The following is a 19,668-nucleotide window of genomic DNA, read 5'->3' as shown; positions in this document are numbered from 1 at the left end:
GAATTCTGCCACCACCAGCGCTTGCCGTTTTGAATAAATCTCTTCATGAGGACGGAGCTCCGCTTTTTCTTCAGCAGTGCATGAATCAGTCTTTTATTGACAAGCTTGTGAGGTGGTACTGGTATTGATGTTTAACTCCGATCATAAAGAGATTTTTTTGCCAAACTAGCAGGAATGTCTTGCTGTTGGGCAATGAGGAAGGGGATTTACACAGCAACAAAATTTGAGGGTAGCTGCTGTTGTCAGATTATGTGATTATTTTGCAAGTGTTCCCTTGAAATTAGGCTCCAAGGAAGGCAATAAAGCTTGTTCCAAATTCGGACGAGAAACTCTGATTGCTTCGCAAAAGAATAAATTTGCTTTGAGTTTAATTATTAAAGGAGCCGTGAAGACAAAATACAAGTTTGTTTTATTCGAAAGATTTCGTGTTTTACATGTCGCCAGTGCTTGCGCGGCAGCTAATGATGCCGTATTCACTGAGAAATGAATGAATTTAGGTTAAAATATTGATTCTCCCGCCAAATCGTTAGTTTTGGTGACGTCGGAAATGAAGTCATAACGGTGCGTATACAAACGAACTTCCACTGCGCCATTCGGCTCTGCAGCCTTGCTGCCGTCAAACCTCCCAGATGGCGCTAGCATACGCAGCCCTCCGCTGTTGCTTTGTTTTTGACCGTATTTACACCTGGCTTGTTTTTGTTACGGTAGAAAGTAATCGCTTCTTGAAACATGGGGTATGCTTGACAAACAGGGTCACGTAAGGCAACGTCGCTTACGCCAATCGGCCAGCGTCGTGTACTCCGAAGCGCCGGACTGCTGTGCAGCTAAAACAAGCATAGTGCGCCCAGTACCAACAGCAGTGCGCATCGGTACTTCTATGTTTACGTGTATTTTCGTAACTTTTGTTGTTTCCCGCAATTATTACTGCTGTAAAATGTATATGCATTACATTCAGGCGCAAATAGCTCGTTCGAAAAGCTTCTAAGCTCTGCCTAATTTGCGTTTGCTTTTGCTGGCCTGCTCAAATCGCGCAGCTGGGCTCAAATGACGTCATAGGTTCTGTTGCGGGAAATGAGCTAGTGGGTCGCAGGGCCATTCCCTTTTTTCCTATGTAGCTTATTCGAGCGAAGTGCGCGTTAAAAGTGGTGTCAGTATGATTCTAATGAGGCAATCTTTTGAATGAACCAAACTTGTGTTTTGTCTTCGTGGTTCCTTTAAACTCGAAATGTCGAAACTTTCGGGGATGTTTTGCTATCGACCACCTTACATGATAAAGGCGAAACTTCGTGGTGTTTGTCAGGGTTTCGCCTTGGCCCCATCGCTTTGTTTATGGAGAGGGCCCGGGCATGACCAGGCGACGACAGACTGCGAAAGAATCATTCCACGGTCAGCGGAGAAGTGGCGAGTCGTGCTATAAGTACACTGAATATGCATTTCCGCGCCCAACTGTCTGACATCTTCATCCATTCCGGTTCGTAGCACTTATGAGAGTGGGCAAAGGCATTTGACCCCATTGGAGAGGAGCTTCATTTCGCGCTTTGGTACCTGCGGAAATAGATTACCAAAGCGAAACTTTATATGGCTGAGCGAAAGGAAAATCCGGCCGTCCCATGCACGTAGAAAACTCATCCGGCGCAAACCCATGGGCATGCGGGAAAAAATAACAGGTTGGAGGGGAGTTATAAGTAAGAGGAGAACGATTGGCTGGGCTTATGGATGACGTAGCTACACTGCTAAATTTGAACGGCGCATCGGAGGGAGCGAAAAAGAATCTCGCAGCAGAGCGAGCGCGCAGCGAGATACTGCGTGAAGCATAGCTCAAGATACAACGGCGGGCAGGAGCGGCTCTAGTGAGAACTAAGCCGCACGTTACAGCTTTGCTGGATTGCCATCTCTATCTGCCGGAGTGCACGGGCGCATTTTTAAAGAAGCTTGTTGAAAAATTCTAAGTAGTCTTGTTTTTAAGCATAATCATTTCTGTTTCTGGAGGCTGTATAGAAAGGTAAGCGCACGAAAAAAGCACAATGCCCCTAACTTCAGTCGGTTGAAAAAGCCCTTGGCAGCTTAAAAAATGACAAAACGCCCTGCAAGCCTTAATGTAAACAAGGTCGACCCGCAGTTTCGTACTCTGACCCAAACAAATCCATAATAGTAGTACAGGCATTCTTATAGTTGCCCGAACACCGAGAAAGTGCCGCAGATTGGCTTAAATGCAACGGTCCAGAGCGACCAATAAGCGTGGCCAAATAGGCGAATTTCGCTAATGATGAGTCCCAGTGTAGAATTCGAGTGAAAAATAGATTCCACTCAGGAATTACAGCGCAATGCGTAAATTTACGATGTTGTACCTGCGCAGAACCTATTTTCACTCAAATCCTGTGCTGGGACTCGTCAGTCGCCAAATTCACCGAGTTGGCCACGCTGATTTGTTGTTCTGAACAGTTGCGTTTAAGCCGACCTGCGGTGATTTATTAGAGTGCACATGACTGTTCGTCATCCCTTTTCCCGTCTATTCCTTCGTTGTCTCTTCAATGGGCAGGAATGGGCGTTGTGATCATTTTAACAACTTTATCTAACTCCCGGCATGCCTGGAAGAGCACCAAATGTTTCTGTTTTGGAATTTTTCCCAAAGAAACAAGAAAGACATGGGGACCACATATTATCGGAAACGCCCCGGAGCCCTGAAGTGAAGGTTTTTTCGTAAAAGGTGTTTTTTGTTTTGCTTGAGGAAAATTAGGCAATGGCACTTCTTTTTCGAGCTGAGTATTCTGTGTTATAACTTATCCGTCAGACCTGGGCTGCGGGCAAACTGCAACATCAAAGACAAGCAATTTGAGTTTCTAACACACTATGCACTGAACAGCAACGACCTGCGTCCTGTTGCAGCCTGTCAGTCTCCATTAATTTTAATTATTCCTTCCAAGTCGCCGAGACTGCGGTTGGCGCGAAGCAATGCTGGCAAGCAGTGAGTGCTACTAGCAAACGGGAAGCATCAGCGTTGCTTTCAGTCATACAGATTGCACCCGAGGGGTGGCGAGAAGTTTTGAGAGAGAGCCTCCCGCGCGCTTAAAGCGGAGCAGGAAATGCTTTTACTGGGGACAAAGCCCTGAAGTTGTGTGGTGAATAGTAGCTAGGCTTGGTGTGAAAATTAGCCTGCAGTTGCGGAAGAGCACTTATGCGCAGCTATCAACACTGAAACTGCAGCTTTGTATTGCCACAGGGAATGCATTGCTGTAAATATATCCAAGTAAGGAGAGAGAAGATGCCAAAGGCTGGTTGCGTTCGTGTAAAAAGTTCGTGTCTACTGAATGGTGAGTGCAGAATGTTCAGATAAGCTGGCACTAAAAGTTTTTATGATGCGTGACCGTACAAAATCTAGAAGCAAGGAAGACTGAATTTCACACTGGGAAGCGTAAGATATACATTACATTTACGGAGGTATCAAAGGCGGACAAAATCGATATCGTAAAGGGAAACTGCAGATGCTTTGACGTAGGCTCTGGGGAGAAGGGTGATGGGAAGGGGAGGGGTGCACGAGGTGTGTTGAGGCGTTAAAGCCACTTTTCTTCTAAATGTTAACGAACTCCTCGAGGGTTGGATCGATAAATCCTCGCGATGCCAGGACCGTAAAATTATAAACATGGCCTTTTCCTCTCGGGTCATCGTTAAGAGCCTGTAGCCAATATACCGGAATATGTGGTCAGTCCACAGACGCTTTTTTTCTGGGGTGTACGCCACAAATATTATTTCTCTTGCACCATTATAATCACCGCAATGGTGACGTCAATTCTTGTGGCACATTTTCAAGTGTGCAGCAGCATGGCGTTTAACACATTGAGAGAAGGTTCATCCTGTATAAATGGTACCTGAAGAAACTCTAAGACTATGTTATTCCTGAAATGCGTGAGCATTGAGATCACGATAAATGAGATAGCATCGAAACCCATAGCAAAGCACCGCGTAGGGCGTCGGTTGATGGGCAGCCTGGCATTTACATATTTCAAAAGCATTCTTGAAGAAAAAAATAATTTTTTCAAAAGAATTTTGGAAAAAATGCATTTTAAGGGCACTTTGAAACATGAAATCACATTTTTTCAAAAAATGTAGATTTGTACAGTGGGCTAAATAGCGAAATAAATGAGCATACAGGAGTGAGAGGCATAAACTTTGGACAAAAGGTAAGTTTGACGCGCTGACTTGAGTGCACCTCTTTAAAGCCAGTAGGTGCCCTTTCCCCTTATAAAGCACCTCATAAAGCTCCTTATAGAGCTATTATAAAGGTGTTACAGATGTCGCAATAGCGAACTCCTGGTTACATTGACAGTTTGACCTAATGTACACCCGACATACCCGGGTATGTACGTTCGGGTATGTACGCCCGACATACCCGAACAGGTGACGTTTTAACCTAAACCAATTGTTGTTGTGGTCCACCACGCGTACGTACGACGTCGTAAAAAATTATTTGTAATTTTTACAATTTATGACACGTATTCGAAATTGAGGACCAAATATAACGGTGTACTGTTTCAACTGGTTGCTCTGAACTGAATCGCCGATGAGGTTAATTTAAACACACGCTTTTCGGTGTATTTACACTAGTCACCGGATCTGATGCATCCTGTTACTTATGAGAAGTTTGGTATGAATGAGACTATGCCCTTCAAATTGCCCTTGTTGTCACTCCTGCATCGCGCGGAAATGGAAAGAACGCTGACCACAATTCTTTCCTTGCAGCCATTGAGGCGTTCACTGTGCTGCAGTCGGTATGGAACACGGGTGACCGCCAAAGCAAGCTGGTGCCACTCGGATCCCTCTCTGACGGGGAGGATTGGCAAGACTTCGAGGCGGTCCTGTACGAGGCGGCGGAGTCCCAGATACATGTGACAATCGTACGCACCCGTCAACAAGGCGGATTCGGAGCTGTTGCCAGCATCAGCGTGGGTCACTACAAAGTGGGTAGGGGCACAATGCGCTTGCAAAGTTGCGGGTGTAGTTTTAGTGTCTTTAGCCATGTAACTTATTATGACTCCCCCAACTTCTTTCGCACGAACAGATATGTACTTTTGTCAGCAGCACCTGTACATTGTTTCTACTTTGGTTCGTACGTTTCGCTTGGGTTAGTAGCGCGTGGCTATGCAGCTTTATTTATTGGTGTGATTTAAGTGCCCTTTCCAACAATAATACATTGGTTTTAATCAATGCAGGTAGGGCAAAGATAAAAACTTCGAGAGACATTTTTCGTTACCCGGAGTACAGAATCCAATTGCTTAAAACCAGCTATGTTCCTTTGCACAGCGCTCGCTGTATATAAGGACTACTCGGGATGAGTTCGCGCATTCGCCATTTTTCAAAGCTATCGTAAAGACTGCCGAAGATAAAGTAATTAGAAATGTATTGCTTTATTATGTATGTAGCGGCTATATTAGTATTATCACGTGACAACGGTTTTATGCTCACACTCAACCTTTCAGAAATGAATGCAACAGACTAAACAGAAACACCTGTCCAAGGCATTGCCAGGGAATTAAGTAATAAAGGGGTACCAGCGTGGTTATAAAGCATGTACGGATAATGCAGCACGACAACCCAGCACCACGCCGACATCTTTTCGTCAAGGGTAGATCTAGGATGCCCTACCTTCATAGTATCCGCACCAGGCCGCGGCGATGTTAGCTCCTGGAATCGCTTCTCTTTCGTCTACTTCAATAGTGAGGACCTGCCGCGAACTTTTCTTATCTGATTTTCTTTGCATTGATTTGAGTTGTTAATCTTCACCGGCATGTAGCTAGCCGCGTGTAGGTTTAGATAAGAGTAATGACATGGGGGAACGCATTTTGATGTGTGAGGAGGAGAAAAGCTGGTGTGAATAGAAGAAAGGAGTTGTAAGGAAGAGGGCTGGTTGCTACGGAGAAAGGGATAGCCTTAACAGCCGCCATGGACTTTTTCTAATGGGCCTGGTAGAATGCCACTCTTCACTCAAAGGTCACGGGTCTGAGTGCTGCTATATTTGGAGAAACTTCACGCGTATCCTAGCTGCATTCAGCCTCTATTTTTTTTGGTTTACGCGCCCCACGTGACGACAGAGCTCCAGAGGGGACGTCTTCCTGTACCTCAGATGGGGGGTGTGCGGGGGGGGGGGGGGGGGGGGTGGGGATTGCTTGCGGAGACGCCGCATGGGGCTTCATTGATTACCGGTGCGCCAGAAAGGTTCCATTAGTCGCTCATTTATTTATTAGCTCAAGCAGGATGGACAAGACATGATACAGCCCCCTAATAGCTTCATGTCTTATGCTTCTTTACAGTGGTCCCTGCAAAGCCCAAGCGACCCGTGGGTAAGTTATTCTGCTCTCTTTCGGACGGATTGGTATTGCTGTTGGTTACCAGTGCAGCAAAAATATTTTGTTGAGTCATGCAGACTTTCTCCAGACGTGGTTCTGTGTTTATAAACATTGTACTTAAGACGGGACATAAAATAGAGACATATTGGACGGTGGCGCTGTTAAACGTGGCCACAAGTAGCGGTAGCAAACGTGCTCGTAGTGGTCTCAGGTATTCGTAGCTGTGCGAAACAAATTTAGGACATATTGAACTCACGCGATCTTCCCTCTGCTGTACGTTTGATTGCTCTTTATTGGAAGGGCCTAGCTGCATCGTCTCTGTTGATTTGGCCCGTAACATTGTAATACGCTCTCGTATGCAAGCGCGAGGCAGCATATTCGCATCACGCAGGCGGTTACCTGGAACTACGAATGCTGCAACTGATATTAAGTTCCGTGTTCGCAATTCTGAAAGCTTATGCGGAGTCTCTGAGTACTTCTTACTTGCTTGCCGGCTTTGTCTTACGCCCTACGGCGAATAGAAATGACGGCTGTTTGTTACAGCAATGCAAGGGGATGGCCCAGACACCGTAATAACGGTTGGCGTTGATGCGATGTGGGCGTGCGTAGAAGGCAGTGTGATTAGACTGCCTTCTACGCATATAAAGGGCAGCAGGTTATACATACTTGAATCAAGGATGAAGAGCAAGGACGGGAAGAGCACTTGCTTTAATTGTCCTACAGCATTCGCGGAATTTATCCCTTTATCTCAAGATAAAGACGAATGACACGAATGAGTGCAGGCGGAGTTGTGTACGCTTCGAAGTAAGGTTTTTGAAGTGGCTGCCAAATAAACCATGCGCGGGTAAAATCAGAACTGCTTTACAAAGCTGGGAGCCCTATGCAAAGCACGAGCTGACTACACGCACGGCATACGGGACGCCAATGGCACGCGTCCTTTGAAACGGAAGCTTCGGTAACAAACTAAACTACACACGCGTACCTTACATGATCACCTTCTCTTAAATGCTGATCTTGTACACGTTTTCTCACACCTTGCACGGCGCCTTCAGCTCTCTTCACCTAGTACTGAGTGGTGGTGGTGATGCCAGCAGCAAGGTTACGCGAGGGAGCGCTACATCTTTCTCCTTCGCGCGGAGAAATGTAGAGCACAGGGAGCGAACGAAGTGGCGGCTTGCAGGTCGGGATGAAGGCCGCTGGATGAACACACGGCGTTAGGCAAAACTAGGGCGACGTTCAGGGGCAGGACTTAAAGGCGATTGGTGTTCGGAGAACCACTGGCGGGTGGTTACACAACGAGTAGCCGCTGGGACAGTGGGGTGAGTAAGAGAAGTGAGGTGGCACAAGAATGCATGCCCGTCGCCGAGGTGCCGGGGGATGGGGGGTGGCACGCGCCACTAACATTATTGCGAGGGATGCGCTCATGTGGGTGCGTGCGAGGGCATGACAAGGCCATATAGAGCCTTGAAACTCTCGTGCACAAAAATCCGTTTTGTGAGACGAGTAATGCACTTTGGCCGGGTTGCTAGGTGCTCATGGAGCCATCTGAAGGGTGTTGACTTATTAGTTGCTAACATATCTATAAACAGGGAAGCCTGGGGAAAAAGGACAGCTTGAGATTCCGCTTTTTAACGGTCCTCATAAGCTTTTGGGGTCGCCCTAATCCCAGTTAAGCATATTACAAGATTGGCTGCGCACACGTCTCAAGAACTGTTCGCCGGAAGTTTGGTGTTCTCTTGCAGCCGACATTTTGACCGTTTATGTTCCGAATGTATTTGTTTTTGTGCCATTATTGTCGGCTGAGCGGGCGGCAATGTGACTTCGCGCACCAAGGACGCTGGCTGAGCTCTCTACAGGGGAGTAGCTTGATTGGTTAGTTACCGCAAGCCGTGAGAAAAGACGCTCGGCTAGAACCTTGGGGCGGTAACAAAAATGGAGGGAGAAGGAGATAAAAAAATCTTTAATGATGCTAACGATGTTGGCATAGAGAGTAGCGAAAAACCTTTCTTTGCTATGCCACATGGCAGAGGACGAGAGAGGTGAACAAATTCACACGCAAACGCACGCAGATAGCAAATACACATACTCGTATAGGCCCGGCCTCACGTTTTCACGTGGTCCTGTTAAGTCACATGCACCGCCGTAGCACTAGGAGAATTTTCATTCAGCTGGTGTTGGGACTATCGGGCATGGCTTACGCGCTTGACAACCAACAAGACGCCAATTCAAGGTCACTGAACCCCCTGCTCTTATCATTACCATTCTTTTGGCGTTTTTTTTGTGGCCGCTGCTTATTGTGTGGAAGGATCGGTGAAGTGTGTTGTCAGTGAGTGACCTTTGGATAGGGAGGATCGCCTAGAGTGACCGTACTCAGCTGTTTACACGGGTGTGGCATGCGGATCAGCTGGTATACAGGCTATCGTGCACTTTATTTTAGTGATTCCGGCACACCTTTTCAGCACAGCGACCGCTTTGATATTTTAAACTTATTTTTGGCTATACACGTGCATAGCTGTCTTACGGGCGTATTGTTCAGTTGTGTCTCCTTCAGGCAAAGTTTCTTTGAGGCTAGGAGCGAATGTTGATAAATTATTTCGCGAATATTATTCTTTCTTTAAAAAAATCCCAACAAGTATTTTGGGTTAGCCCACGATGAGCGTGCCTTCCGGAAGATTTCATAACTTCGACAATCCAAAACATGTCCGCATTCCGCGTTAACCCTTTGATACATCAGCTCTTAATTACAAAAAAAAAAAAATTGTGCACTCGCTCGGTACCGGTAAGACAGGCGATATATAAAGATATGAAAGGAAGTTTTTAAATTACGCGTTATTTTACCTCGCGCCGCAATACAATTTGTCGTTCAGTATCCTCACGACGGGGGGGCTTTTATTTACAATGCTTAGCCTTTAGCCTGCAGTGGCGCAAGTATAGGAGGGAAGCGGTGCTTGCAATGCAAGCGTAACCATTCCAGCATCGCGTTGCGGGATGCGTTTAGATATAAAATCGTTATTGAGTAGATACCCAGCGGGCACCGTACGAGTGCGGCTGTAGGAATAATGCGTTGGGCCGTTTATATTGCAGACATGGACTGTAATTTCGAAAATGGAACGTACTGCAAGTGGGAGGCCCAAAGAGAGAGTAGCAACAAACTGGAGTGGAAGTTAAACGACCCTTCCAAGCGCTACCCCGCCTTTCCTAATTTCGATCACACAACCCAAGGCTACAAAGGTAAGAAACCGTGTTGCTTTGAAACTATCTTGACTACTTCCTAAGCTTCTCACGCTAATTTCTCGCTTTCCATTGTCTAATGTGTCGACATTGTGAGTTGTAATCATAGTGTAAAATGAGGAGCGCTTAATATCAGCGATGGTGTTGCGTTTAGTCTTCTTACAGTAGCCACTGAAGTGGATGCGATTTAAGGTACAGCTACCACGGCGGCTGTTCTTGGAATGGCCGTGAAATTTTAACCGCTGTTGTGTACGATTTGTTCACAAGGTTTTGCCTATTTTGGCTGTAGTTTAATCGCGCATCGTTTGTATTTCACTAAAAGCAACTACCAATACTATTACTACTACCGCTACTGCTACTACTTCCACTAGTGATACTTGTACTGCTACTATTACAGCTGTACTACAACCACTGCTGTCTCTACTACCACTACTATTCCTCCTACTACTGCTACTACTACTGCTACTACTACTACTACTACTACTACTACTACTACTACTACTACTACTACTACTACTACTACTACTACTACTACCACTACTACTACTACTACTACTGCTGCTGCTACTACTACTACTACTACTACTACTACTACTACTACTACTACCACCACTACTACTACTACTACTACTACTACTACTACTACTACTACTACTACTACTACTACTACTACTAGTAGTAGTAGTGGTTGTCGGACTATGTAAATACTCCCCAAAGGAAGCCCTTTCCGTAGCTCAGTAGAGAAAGGAGCGCACCAACGTGGAAGTCTCCGGCCTGAATCAATGGTTCGCGATGGAGGCTTACGAGCGCACCGGAAGCGAGACGCCCCAAACAAGGGAGCGGTGATTAGCTAAGCGGTGAGAGCGGGATCACGCGGAAGGTTCGCGTTGACAGCAGTGCAAGAACGAAAGACCAGTGAAAGAGCAGTGCAGGGTTGAGCGAAAGAAAACGGACCGACCTGAGAAACTGAAACCAATATCTTCGGAAGCGATGGAATGCATTACGGGAAGTCTGTCTGTGGTAAAGATCCCCGGGTGGTAAAAATTATTCCGCAGCCCTCCACTAGGGCGCGCCTCATATCCCAGGTGTAGCTTCCGCGCGTTACAACTCCCAAAATTTAAATAAAAGTCTATGTACTTTATACGGCATTTTGGTAACGACATGTTCAGAGTAAAGGGCCCTGCAGGAGACTGGGTGACCTCAAACAATTCAGCAGTCAAGACTGATCGAATTGGAAATAAAAACGTGTAAACACCTTTGTTGTTGCTCCGCGGTAAGCTGCTGCGTATCGCGACCGTGCGTGGTGTAAGTGTTCACACAATCGGAAGCCCTTTGCCGAAGACCACGCAAAAATGACTGCAATGGCGTAATTAAGGCAAATTCACATGTCCAGATGCTTGGGCGTTTGGTAGTGAAACGAAAAGATTTTATAATTACTAAGTTTTGCATGCACTTTATCAGACAGTTTAGATTGACTCTGAAATTGAAAGCCGTAAGTGCGTCTTTCCGTTACCTTTAACCTAGTTTGTGCGTGTATAATCTATTAAAATCCATAAACTATTGTGACTAGAGTTCGTAAATAGACTTGGTAAATGGTATAAATTTTTGCAGCAACGTAGTAAATTTCTTAAAATTTTTTCCATCCTCACAGGACATTACATATACGCGGAGAATAACGGGTCTGACGTGGCCACCGCGCGTCTGAAAAGTCCTCCAGTTCCTGCAGAGTGGCTCCGAGACATGTGCCTGTCATTCTGGTACTTCACTCTCGCAGACACGAACAGCAGGCAAGCGTTGTTTTTATTTTGTTTTTGCTGTGGATGCGTGTAACTGTGGATATCGAAGCCTATACTAAACAAGAGAAAAAAAAAGACCATTCGTCGCTAAAACTTGCCACTTTTGCCACGCAGTATACAGGAGTCTCATCAACGACTAAAGGGAGGTTATTCACTTGATGCGAATAATAACGCCTTGGGGGCGCTAGTTCAGTTGCTAGCCACTGCAGATGTCTTTCAGCTGCAGGCAAAAAAAAAAAAGTCAGTGTGCTTGAGCTGTCGGCACACGTTAAAGGAGCTATAAAAATACAAGTCCATTTCATTTGAAAAAAAAATTGTCTTTGGTAACTCACGAAGCGTAAGTACCTCATTGAGAAACAAGATAGATTCTGTGAAGTATCTATTTGCAGATTACGAATAGGCCACACTCACGCCACGCACGCATACCTTTTAAATGGCACACTCCCACCAGTTTGTGACAGGTGTGGGGAACGGTGGCTCTCCGTGCTCCACGCGCTAATTGAGTGCACATCCTGCAATGCTACCAGAAAACGACACTTCCCTAAAATCTACACATACAACATTCCACTGCACCCTTCACTAGTCTTAGGAGATGAAACAATGTTCGCCAACAAATGTGTCTTAACATATAATGCAGATATCAATTTTTTATATCTTATATCGCACAGGGCGTGACCTCAGACCCCCTTATCCTTGAGAGAGTTCCTGATGATTCTTTTGTGCCCACAGGGAGCCCCAGTAGCACAGCACACTCTGAGGCTCCGGGCGCTGTCACGGGTCAAGCATAGTCCCCTTCATCTGCTATTATGAGCATCTTCATGTTTTAATCTACAGGCCCTCTACACCCATGCATACAACTTTTTAGGCAGCACCATCCTCATCTCATATGCATTTTAAGCCCAAACCTGACATTGAAGGACCCCCTAATATAGTCTTTGCGCTCTTTGGTCGTAGACGCCATTGCGTCAATAAACACAAACATTCTAAATTTCATCAATGGAAGACGTTTGACCTTTTTTAAGAATACGAACTTTTTGAAAAACATACAAATTTCCCGCAACACGACGCGGCAGCGACGCAATAATGAGAATTCTAAAAAAAGGGTTACCAATGGGCTAGCTGCAAGTTAGCATTCCAGTGACACCATTAAACGGAACTAGAGACACCACTGTGACTGCACAGTCCTGTTACTTGGCGGTGACTGGTCGGCGGCCCCAAACTGCACAAATAAGTATCTCTGATGTCGTGAGGAGCCGGCTGGATAGGGGCTAGTGAGTCGCCAGTGCTTCATCTGTTTTCTTTAATGTCTAGCTTGGTTGTCGAGAGTTTTCATTAAAATTGGCACCACTTGTTGGATCAATGCAGACTTTCAACATGCGAAACTTGTGTTTCGCCTTTAAAAGGGTCCCTGCTTTTAAAGGGCCCCCGAAACACTTTATTGAACTCTTAAGCGCTTTAAGAGCAGGTTAGTTAACGCGCACAGCCCTTAATTTAGGTGTCCACAAAACACTCAAGCTAAATGTCACTGCTGTGCGTGCACCGTGTAGCATACAAACTTGCCCAAAAGGTTTTTTCTATTTGCTTGCGCATTTTACAAAGTCGGGCCGTACTTGGTGCGGTTATGTGACGTCACAGAAGCAATATCGCAGGTATCAGCCTGCTTCCTTTCGGTTGCGGCGACAAAAGCTCTCGATAGCCGCTTTAAAGGCAGCCGCATTGAAAGCACAGGGGATACTAAAAAGCATCGGCTGCGACGAGCAAACCACGGAGTGCCATCCTGAGCTGTCAATAAATGTACACCCTTTGTCAAAATTTTGTGGGCCAATCCTAAGCCTTTTCGACCAAAAAGAATTCAAAGAATCAGCTTTACCTTTATTGTGACAAAAATATTTTAAGGCAGTAAGAAATGAAATGTTTTGTCTAGCTTTCCTGCATAAAACGTTTCAGCCTCGCTCGGGACGTATGCTTGTACATTCAATTTTTTGCAGCCTGCGCGTTTCCGGGTTTGCCCACAAAATTTTGACAAAGTCTGTACACTTTGAAGTGCCTCCATGCACGAAAAAAAAAAAAAAAACAGGGGCGAACGCTTCTATCAGCCCCACTTTATGGCTTCCTTTAAACTCTCCTTGCCTTCATGTACAATCTCCCGATTACCCACAACGTTGCCCGGCTTCCACTTACACACCTGAAATCAACACCTTGGGTCATCGTGGGGAGCAGGATCGCAACGCTTCCGTTTTCTCGGGAAACATCGCGAAATAAGGCATTTTGTACAAAAGCTCGTATGCCATGCAATAAAGTGCGCGAGCGCATGCAGGGCTCCGGAGTGTGCTAGCGACATCTCTGGGGGCTGCTGGGTTCAAGATAGCCTGCCATTGTGCGTGCGCGGATGTCGGACAGGATCGGGCCGGTCGCCATTTCGTATGGGCCGCTATAATTGGCAGACGCCACCACCCACGATGGGCGGTTGTCTTCCCAAGTGCCAGCCGGGAGGGGTGCTAGGACAGATAGACGCGTCGTTTGACGCGGAGCAACATTATCGAAGGCAGCTACGTAATCGCACGAAACGACCTTCGCTGGTCTTCTGAATCTCAAGCGAAGAGAACGAAAAGCATGCGACAAGAATGCACTGCAGCGCTTTCGGTCGAACCTTTTGTGCGATAACGTAACTGCCTACGCTGATAATGCATCGCGTCAAATTACGCGCTTATTTCCGTGTGACCGCTTACGGCTGGCACTGATGAACAGAAGCGCCCCTCGCGGGTGGTGGCGTCTACACATTTGAGTGGCCCATGCTGAACGATGACCAGCCCGAGCCTGTCCGAGATCCGCGCACGCGCAATGGCAAACTATCTCCAACCCAGCAGCTATGAACAGATATTACCAGCATGTTCCGAAGCCTAGACAAGTCTTACGAGCACTGTAACATATTTACCTTAAAAAAAAGGGGAAATTGCGAAGGTTTCAAAGGGGGTTGGCTTTCCCGTTTAAAGCAGTCAACAAGCACAAGAATCTCCCTAACGTACTTCAGCGTTTGTCTCAGTGGAGCCTGCGACCATGCTAACAAGATATTGGAATCCTTATTCAAGGCAGGTGCTTACTCGCAGACACATCTAATCACAATACTTGCGGTATGAAAGAATCCAACGACTCTTCTCTTATTCTTCTTGTGCAGGAATAAAAGGGTTGTCTTAGCGAAAATACTTTGACAAGTGTTCGTCCAATCAGAGAGGAAGAAAGAATTCAAATACCTCTGGTTGTTTTTCAATTCAGTTTTCCCACATCTCCCATTTCATCATGTATGTGTTTTGCGGCACAATGAAAACCGGAGTCTTTAATTCCATTTCAATTTCACTGGCGTCCAACTACAGTGTGGCACAACACACGGCCTGCCAGGATGTGTTGTTTTATACGTCGTCCTTCTTCGAATGGAAAAAGAACACGTATCGGTGCTGTAATCAGTACCAGAGAAAAAGTCGGAGAAAACGATGAAATAAAGGCGTACAAAAAGGTTTACTTATGCTAAATTGGCTTTCTAAACCCGCTAAACCTGCTAAACGTAAGTATTGCCACCAGGTGAAGTGTACTCGACGTGGAAGAAGCAAATAATGGGTTGTGGAAGCGATCCTCCCGATTTCGGGTACAAATGCTCTATTCGACAAATACCTAACTAAAGGCTGCTACATGATTCGTGTTTAAAAAAAAATTATTAGGTAGGAATCAAGGATTATTTGGTTGTAGAATCGATCCGTGAACTCGCTGTAAAGAACGCTTTTATCCTCACTGGCGTGTAATCGAGGAAAGCCAACTTCACACAGGAGGACATAACGGGGATTAATATGAATGGACTAAAAGAAAATTATAATCACGCAATTTGTCGGCGTTTTGCGCAATGAGATAACTGCAACAACACACAGCTGTCTAGGAGAATGTTAAGAAGTTTGAATGCTGAAAAGAAGCAGGAATATTTCTATCAGACACTTTTAACCCAAATTAAGGGCTCAATGCAAAAAAAAAAAGAGATATGGATGGTTGATTGACTCTGGCAGGAGGTCTCGGATGCGATGTTTAGCTGTCACTGGAGTTCAGACTCCGCGTTCAGCAGCTGTTGCTCAGAGGTTTTAGATTTCGTTGCCTGTGGTTCAGTAAGACCCCCAAGTCTTGATGTAGGCCCAGCTCATTTTATAAACCGTATTATAGAGAGTTTGGAACATGTTTAATCTAACCGATGGTAATACTGCAAGAAAGGTAACAAGAAAGCGGCACAAATATAGGCTGTTTCCATTTGATTTGTTTCCAGCCTCCGTGTGTCGCTGTCAAACGCCTCGGATGTCGCCTGGAGTAGCACTTCCACACGTCTAGTTGCGTGGACTCACGCCAAAGTGCAGTTTGCTAATGCGAAGGCGAAAGAAGACATCCCAGTGAGTGCCGAACTTTCGTATACGCTTTTGACGCCGAAGCTCTTCGGCCTAGCTTTTTGTTATAAACGCGTGCGTATTTACCGTTATGTCGGTTACCTTCTCTGCTAAGAACTGAAACTGCTTGTCTTGATTATATGGACAAAATCAACACCGCGGTATCTGTATGTCCGTATCTGTATCTTAGTTATCGTTTTTTGCAGGTTGTTTTAGAAGCTGTTATACAAACTGGACTTGTGGCTGTGGACGATCTGACAGCTACATCGGAGCCATGCTCATCAACATGTGAGGTCCTTCCTACCGTTTAATCTTTAGCGGCCGTGGAAATGTAAGGCCCGGGGAAAAACGACGGAAAACAGTCGTGATAATTTCGAACATGTAGTACGAAGAGCGAGAGTAAATGATAACATATCAGTCCAATGCTTTCTAAAAGAAATATTTTAAGCTTCCTGTGCAAAATACCTCAACAAAATGAGGGCAATCTTCTTAAAGTCGGCTTAAGCACAGCTTTATGCGTATTTAGCCTTTATATGTAGAATCTAGAGAATGTGAAGCATTTATGTAGAACACAAGGCATGACTCATAGATAATCACAACTCCGTGGTTGAAAATTTTGTTTCGTAGAGCAATAAAAAGTGCACACAAGGATATATTTCTAAATCCGTGCGTTGGTGGTTGATGTACCTGTCTTTGCGGAGTTTTACTTCGCTGCAATGCGCTAAGTTAAGGATGCAAAGTAAAGAACATTCTAGCAAAAAGAATATAGATAATATTCAGGGTGGAAATCGCACTAGGGTGTAGTGCATGAAAGGCTTCTAAATTTGGTGGCCAACCACCCTACAAAATAGAATGCTGTCGAAGGAGTGGCATGGTAGTCGAAGCTTGACTAAGAACGAAGCTGCGCGGAGCGTAGCCGAAACAAATGCAGTGAGGGGATGAGAGGAGTGAGACGTGGCGGGGTACTGCCGAAGTAGTGGAGGGCGAAGCCTGCTTTCGCGTCAAGCAAGCCGCAGTACACGAGCCACAATGGGCGAGGTCTCCTGAAAAAAGGAGGAAGAAAAGGCCGACAGCCCCCCCAAACTCCTACGGATCTGCCTAAATAAGATGAGCTATGTCTTAGTTATGCCACAAGCCACAACCATAGACCCTTGGGTCAGCAGCAGTTGGGCTAACAACAAACAAAACGAGCCGAAACCACGCGGGGGAACCGGAAAAGACAAAGTTAGAATTGGCGTGAGGGATGTGCAGAAATTTCGTGGCATGCCTGCACCAAACACAGTTTTATCGCTTCTGGATGTTTGGTTGATGAAATTACCTCTTCACTACCTTTCTTTTTCGATTCGTGTAATTTAATCAGCGTAAAGTTTTTATCTGCTCAGAGAAGTTGAAGTACATTGGATGTTAAGAAGGAAACGTGGTGCATAAATACATGACGAATAGTTGAAGTGAAGGCACAATTCGCCGATACTCCGGCTTGTTAATGGGAGCTGCCTAGGCCGTACTTCAATTTATTTCACATATTTTTACGGCTTACCCTAAGCAGTTGCAGGGAAAAATACTGGCTTTTGTTTACATGCGTAGGCTTCAATCGCTGTTTATTTGAATAACGCGGGTTTTTGGACTTACATTTTAACGACACTGGCATTTGTGATGCTCTAACTGCGTCTTTTCCGCGACGCACATGACCCCGCACATACACGTATTTAGAGGGGCCTGCGCGCTTGAAGAATATTGTTTTGTTTGTTTCAGCGCACTGCTCTTTCGAAGGAGGTATTAACTGCAACTTGGAACCTGACATGAATAATGTGCGTGACTGGGAGGTGATCGAAGGCTCCAGGTTAGATGTGCATGACCACAGCACCGACACTTCCAAAGGTAGGGCTATTTCCATTTAACGAGGCTGCCATGGTTGCTCAGCATTTACTTTACTTTGGATTGGCGTCCTACTCTTTTATTACTTGGCGGAGCACTCACCGATGGGTCGTAGCTAGAGACTGCGTGATAAGCGGTGTCAAAGTGTTTACTTGATGCTATGACAAAAAAAATCACGCACCCCTGCCGCAAACGACAACGATGGCTGAACGCGAAACTTTCTCGTGGCGGATTCTTTGGTTCTCGTCTAAGTTTTCCAAACCACTTCGACCATGTCGAAATGAGGCAACCGGATAGACGCCGGCTTCATAACGCGAGGGACCCAGGTTCCATTCCGGCCACGGGAAGAGTTTGTTTTTCTTTCACTTCGGCGTTTTCGCGTAGCTAGACGCCGTCAGTGAGAACACTAAAGCTTCAAATGCACAAAGCCACACTAATTTACAAATTTTTCGTATTTCTACTTCACTCTCAAATGGTTCTATGGACACAAAGTTACAATACTTGTCCAGAAACGTGGCGTCAGGCTGAAACCTAATCTTCAAGAACATTCATTTAGGTGTTAATTAAATTTATGTTTTATCGAAGCTTACACTGAAATTTGCAATGTGCGAGTAACGAGACCTTGGCTCGCCGCACAGAAAGGTATAAAAATGACCACAATACTAAAGGAATGCATTCTTGGTTTTATTCATGCTCGCAGCTGCGATTGGTACAGAATACTAAAGATAAAACATATTTTGCGAAATATACAGAAAAAAAGGGCAGGAAGTTTTACAGACGGTTAATATCACATGTTTTAGAACAATGCACCACTTTTAAAACCTATTAACTGATTGTGAGAAATAAGTATTCGCCCCCCCCCCAAAAAAATAAAAATAAAAAAAGAATTGAAGTCGCTGACATCTGATAGAGTAGTTTTGTGGTTCTTGTTTTTTAAACCACTTTCGATTTGTTCTAGTGAAACGCTTTCTTAGAAATATCAGTAATTGTTTTACACAGTCGCTTTTTATGCGGTGAATGGATGGAAGTAAAGACATTTAGACTCTTGAATAATCCTGCGGTGCAGCTGCAGCACAATGCACTAGATTGACCAATCTGTGTAGCAAAGAATGAAATTTTGGCGAAAGGCGATGTCAAGCATACGATTTGGCTCCAAAGTTAGGTCTGCTCAGTGGCACCACGCAATGAGGGCCTGACCTTCCGCACTGCGCAGTGGGCATAGCACAGAAAACATTTTGAGGGAAGAGGCATGCACATTGCTATAATTCACCAAATTTGCTTTGTTGGTGGCATGAATTGAGCATTCGAGTGTATCGTGTGGAAGTTCAACCACAGCAGCCTTGCAGAGCAGCCTTAGAGTGTAGGTATAGTTATCAATATTAAAGGACCTAAGTTTGATCCCCTGGGAACTGTTATTATATATCATGAGCGTGATAACTTATTTTGTTTCAGGACACTTCCTGTACCTGAACACGACTTATGTGGAACAGAAGCTGCATTCGTTTGGGAGGTTTTTTATGCCCGAGCGTGGAGCAACCGACGCCACATGCCTAACATTTTGGTGGCGCGCTGTTGGCGTTGGAAGCGTTCTGAACGTGTATCGGTAAGAAAATATTTAAAAGTATTGTCCCTTTATTTTAAAGACGGTATTCTTGCTTGGGCTACCTAAACGCAAACATTTCTGTCTGTCTGTCTGTCTGTCTGTCTGTCTGTCTGTCTGTCTGTCTGTCTGTCTGTCTGTCTGTCTGTATGTCCGTCCGTCCGTCCGTCCGTCCGTCCGTTCGTCCGTCCATCCGTCTGTCTGTCTGTCCGTCCGTCCATCCGTCTGTCTGTCTGTCTGTCTCTCTGTCTGTCTGTCTGTCTGTCTGTCTGTCTGTCTGTCTGTCTGTCTGTCTGTCTGTCTGTCCGTCTGTCTGTCTGTCTGTCGGTCTGTCTGTCTGTCTGTCCCGCGAAGCAAGTAGATATCCTGCCATCGTTTTATCGAGGACTACTGGCGAAAATTTTCTTTTC

The 19,668-nt window shown here is 45.5% G+C and overlaps 1 protein-coding gene across 2 annotated transcripts in view; it reads left to right on the top strand.

The window, feature by feature from the left end:
• Window positions 1-19,668, top strand: part of LOC144149666 (MAM and LDL-receptor class A domain-containing protein 1-like) — a 308,201-nt gene that overhangs the window by 98,170 nt on the left and 190,363 nt on the right. For both annotated transcript variants that reach the window (XM_077681331.1, XM_077681329.1), the window contains exons 24-31: window positions 4,738-4,959; window positions 6,306-6,335; window positions 9,426-9,572; window positions 11,224-11,359; window positions 15,669-15,789; window positions 15,990-16,071; window positions 17,536-17,661; window positions 19,111-19,261. In XM_077681331.1, coding sequence (XP_077537457.1) covers window positions 4,738-4,959; window positions 6,306-6,335; window positions 9,426-9,572; window positions 11,224-11,359; window positions 15,669-15,789; window positions 15,990-16,071; window positions 17,536-17,661; window positions 19,111-19,261 — 1,015 coding nt within the window. The remainder of the gene's footprint in view (window positions 1-4,737; window positions 4,960-6,305; window positions 6,336-9,425; window positions 9,573-11,223; window positions 11,360-15,668; window positions 15,790-15,989; window positions 16,072-17,535; window positions 17,662-19,110; window positions 19,262-19,668) is intronic.

This window comes from Haemaphysalis longicornis, unplaced genomic scaffold (genome assembly GCF_048455015.1).
Source record: "Haemaphysalis longicornis isolate Haplotype H1 unplaced genomic scaffold, Haemaphysalis longicornis Haplotype H1 scaffold_1, whole genome shotgun sequence".
Taxonomy (NCBI): domain Eukaryota; kingdom Metazoa; phylum Arthropoda; class Arachnida; order Ixodida; family Ixodidae; genus Haemaphysalis; species Haemaphysalis longicornis.
This window is presented reverse-complemented; position numbering and strand designations above follow the sequence as displayed.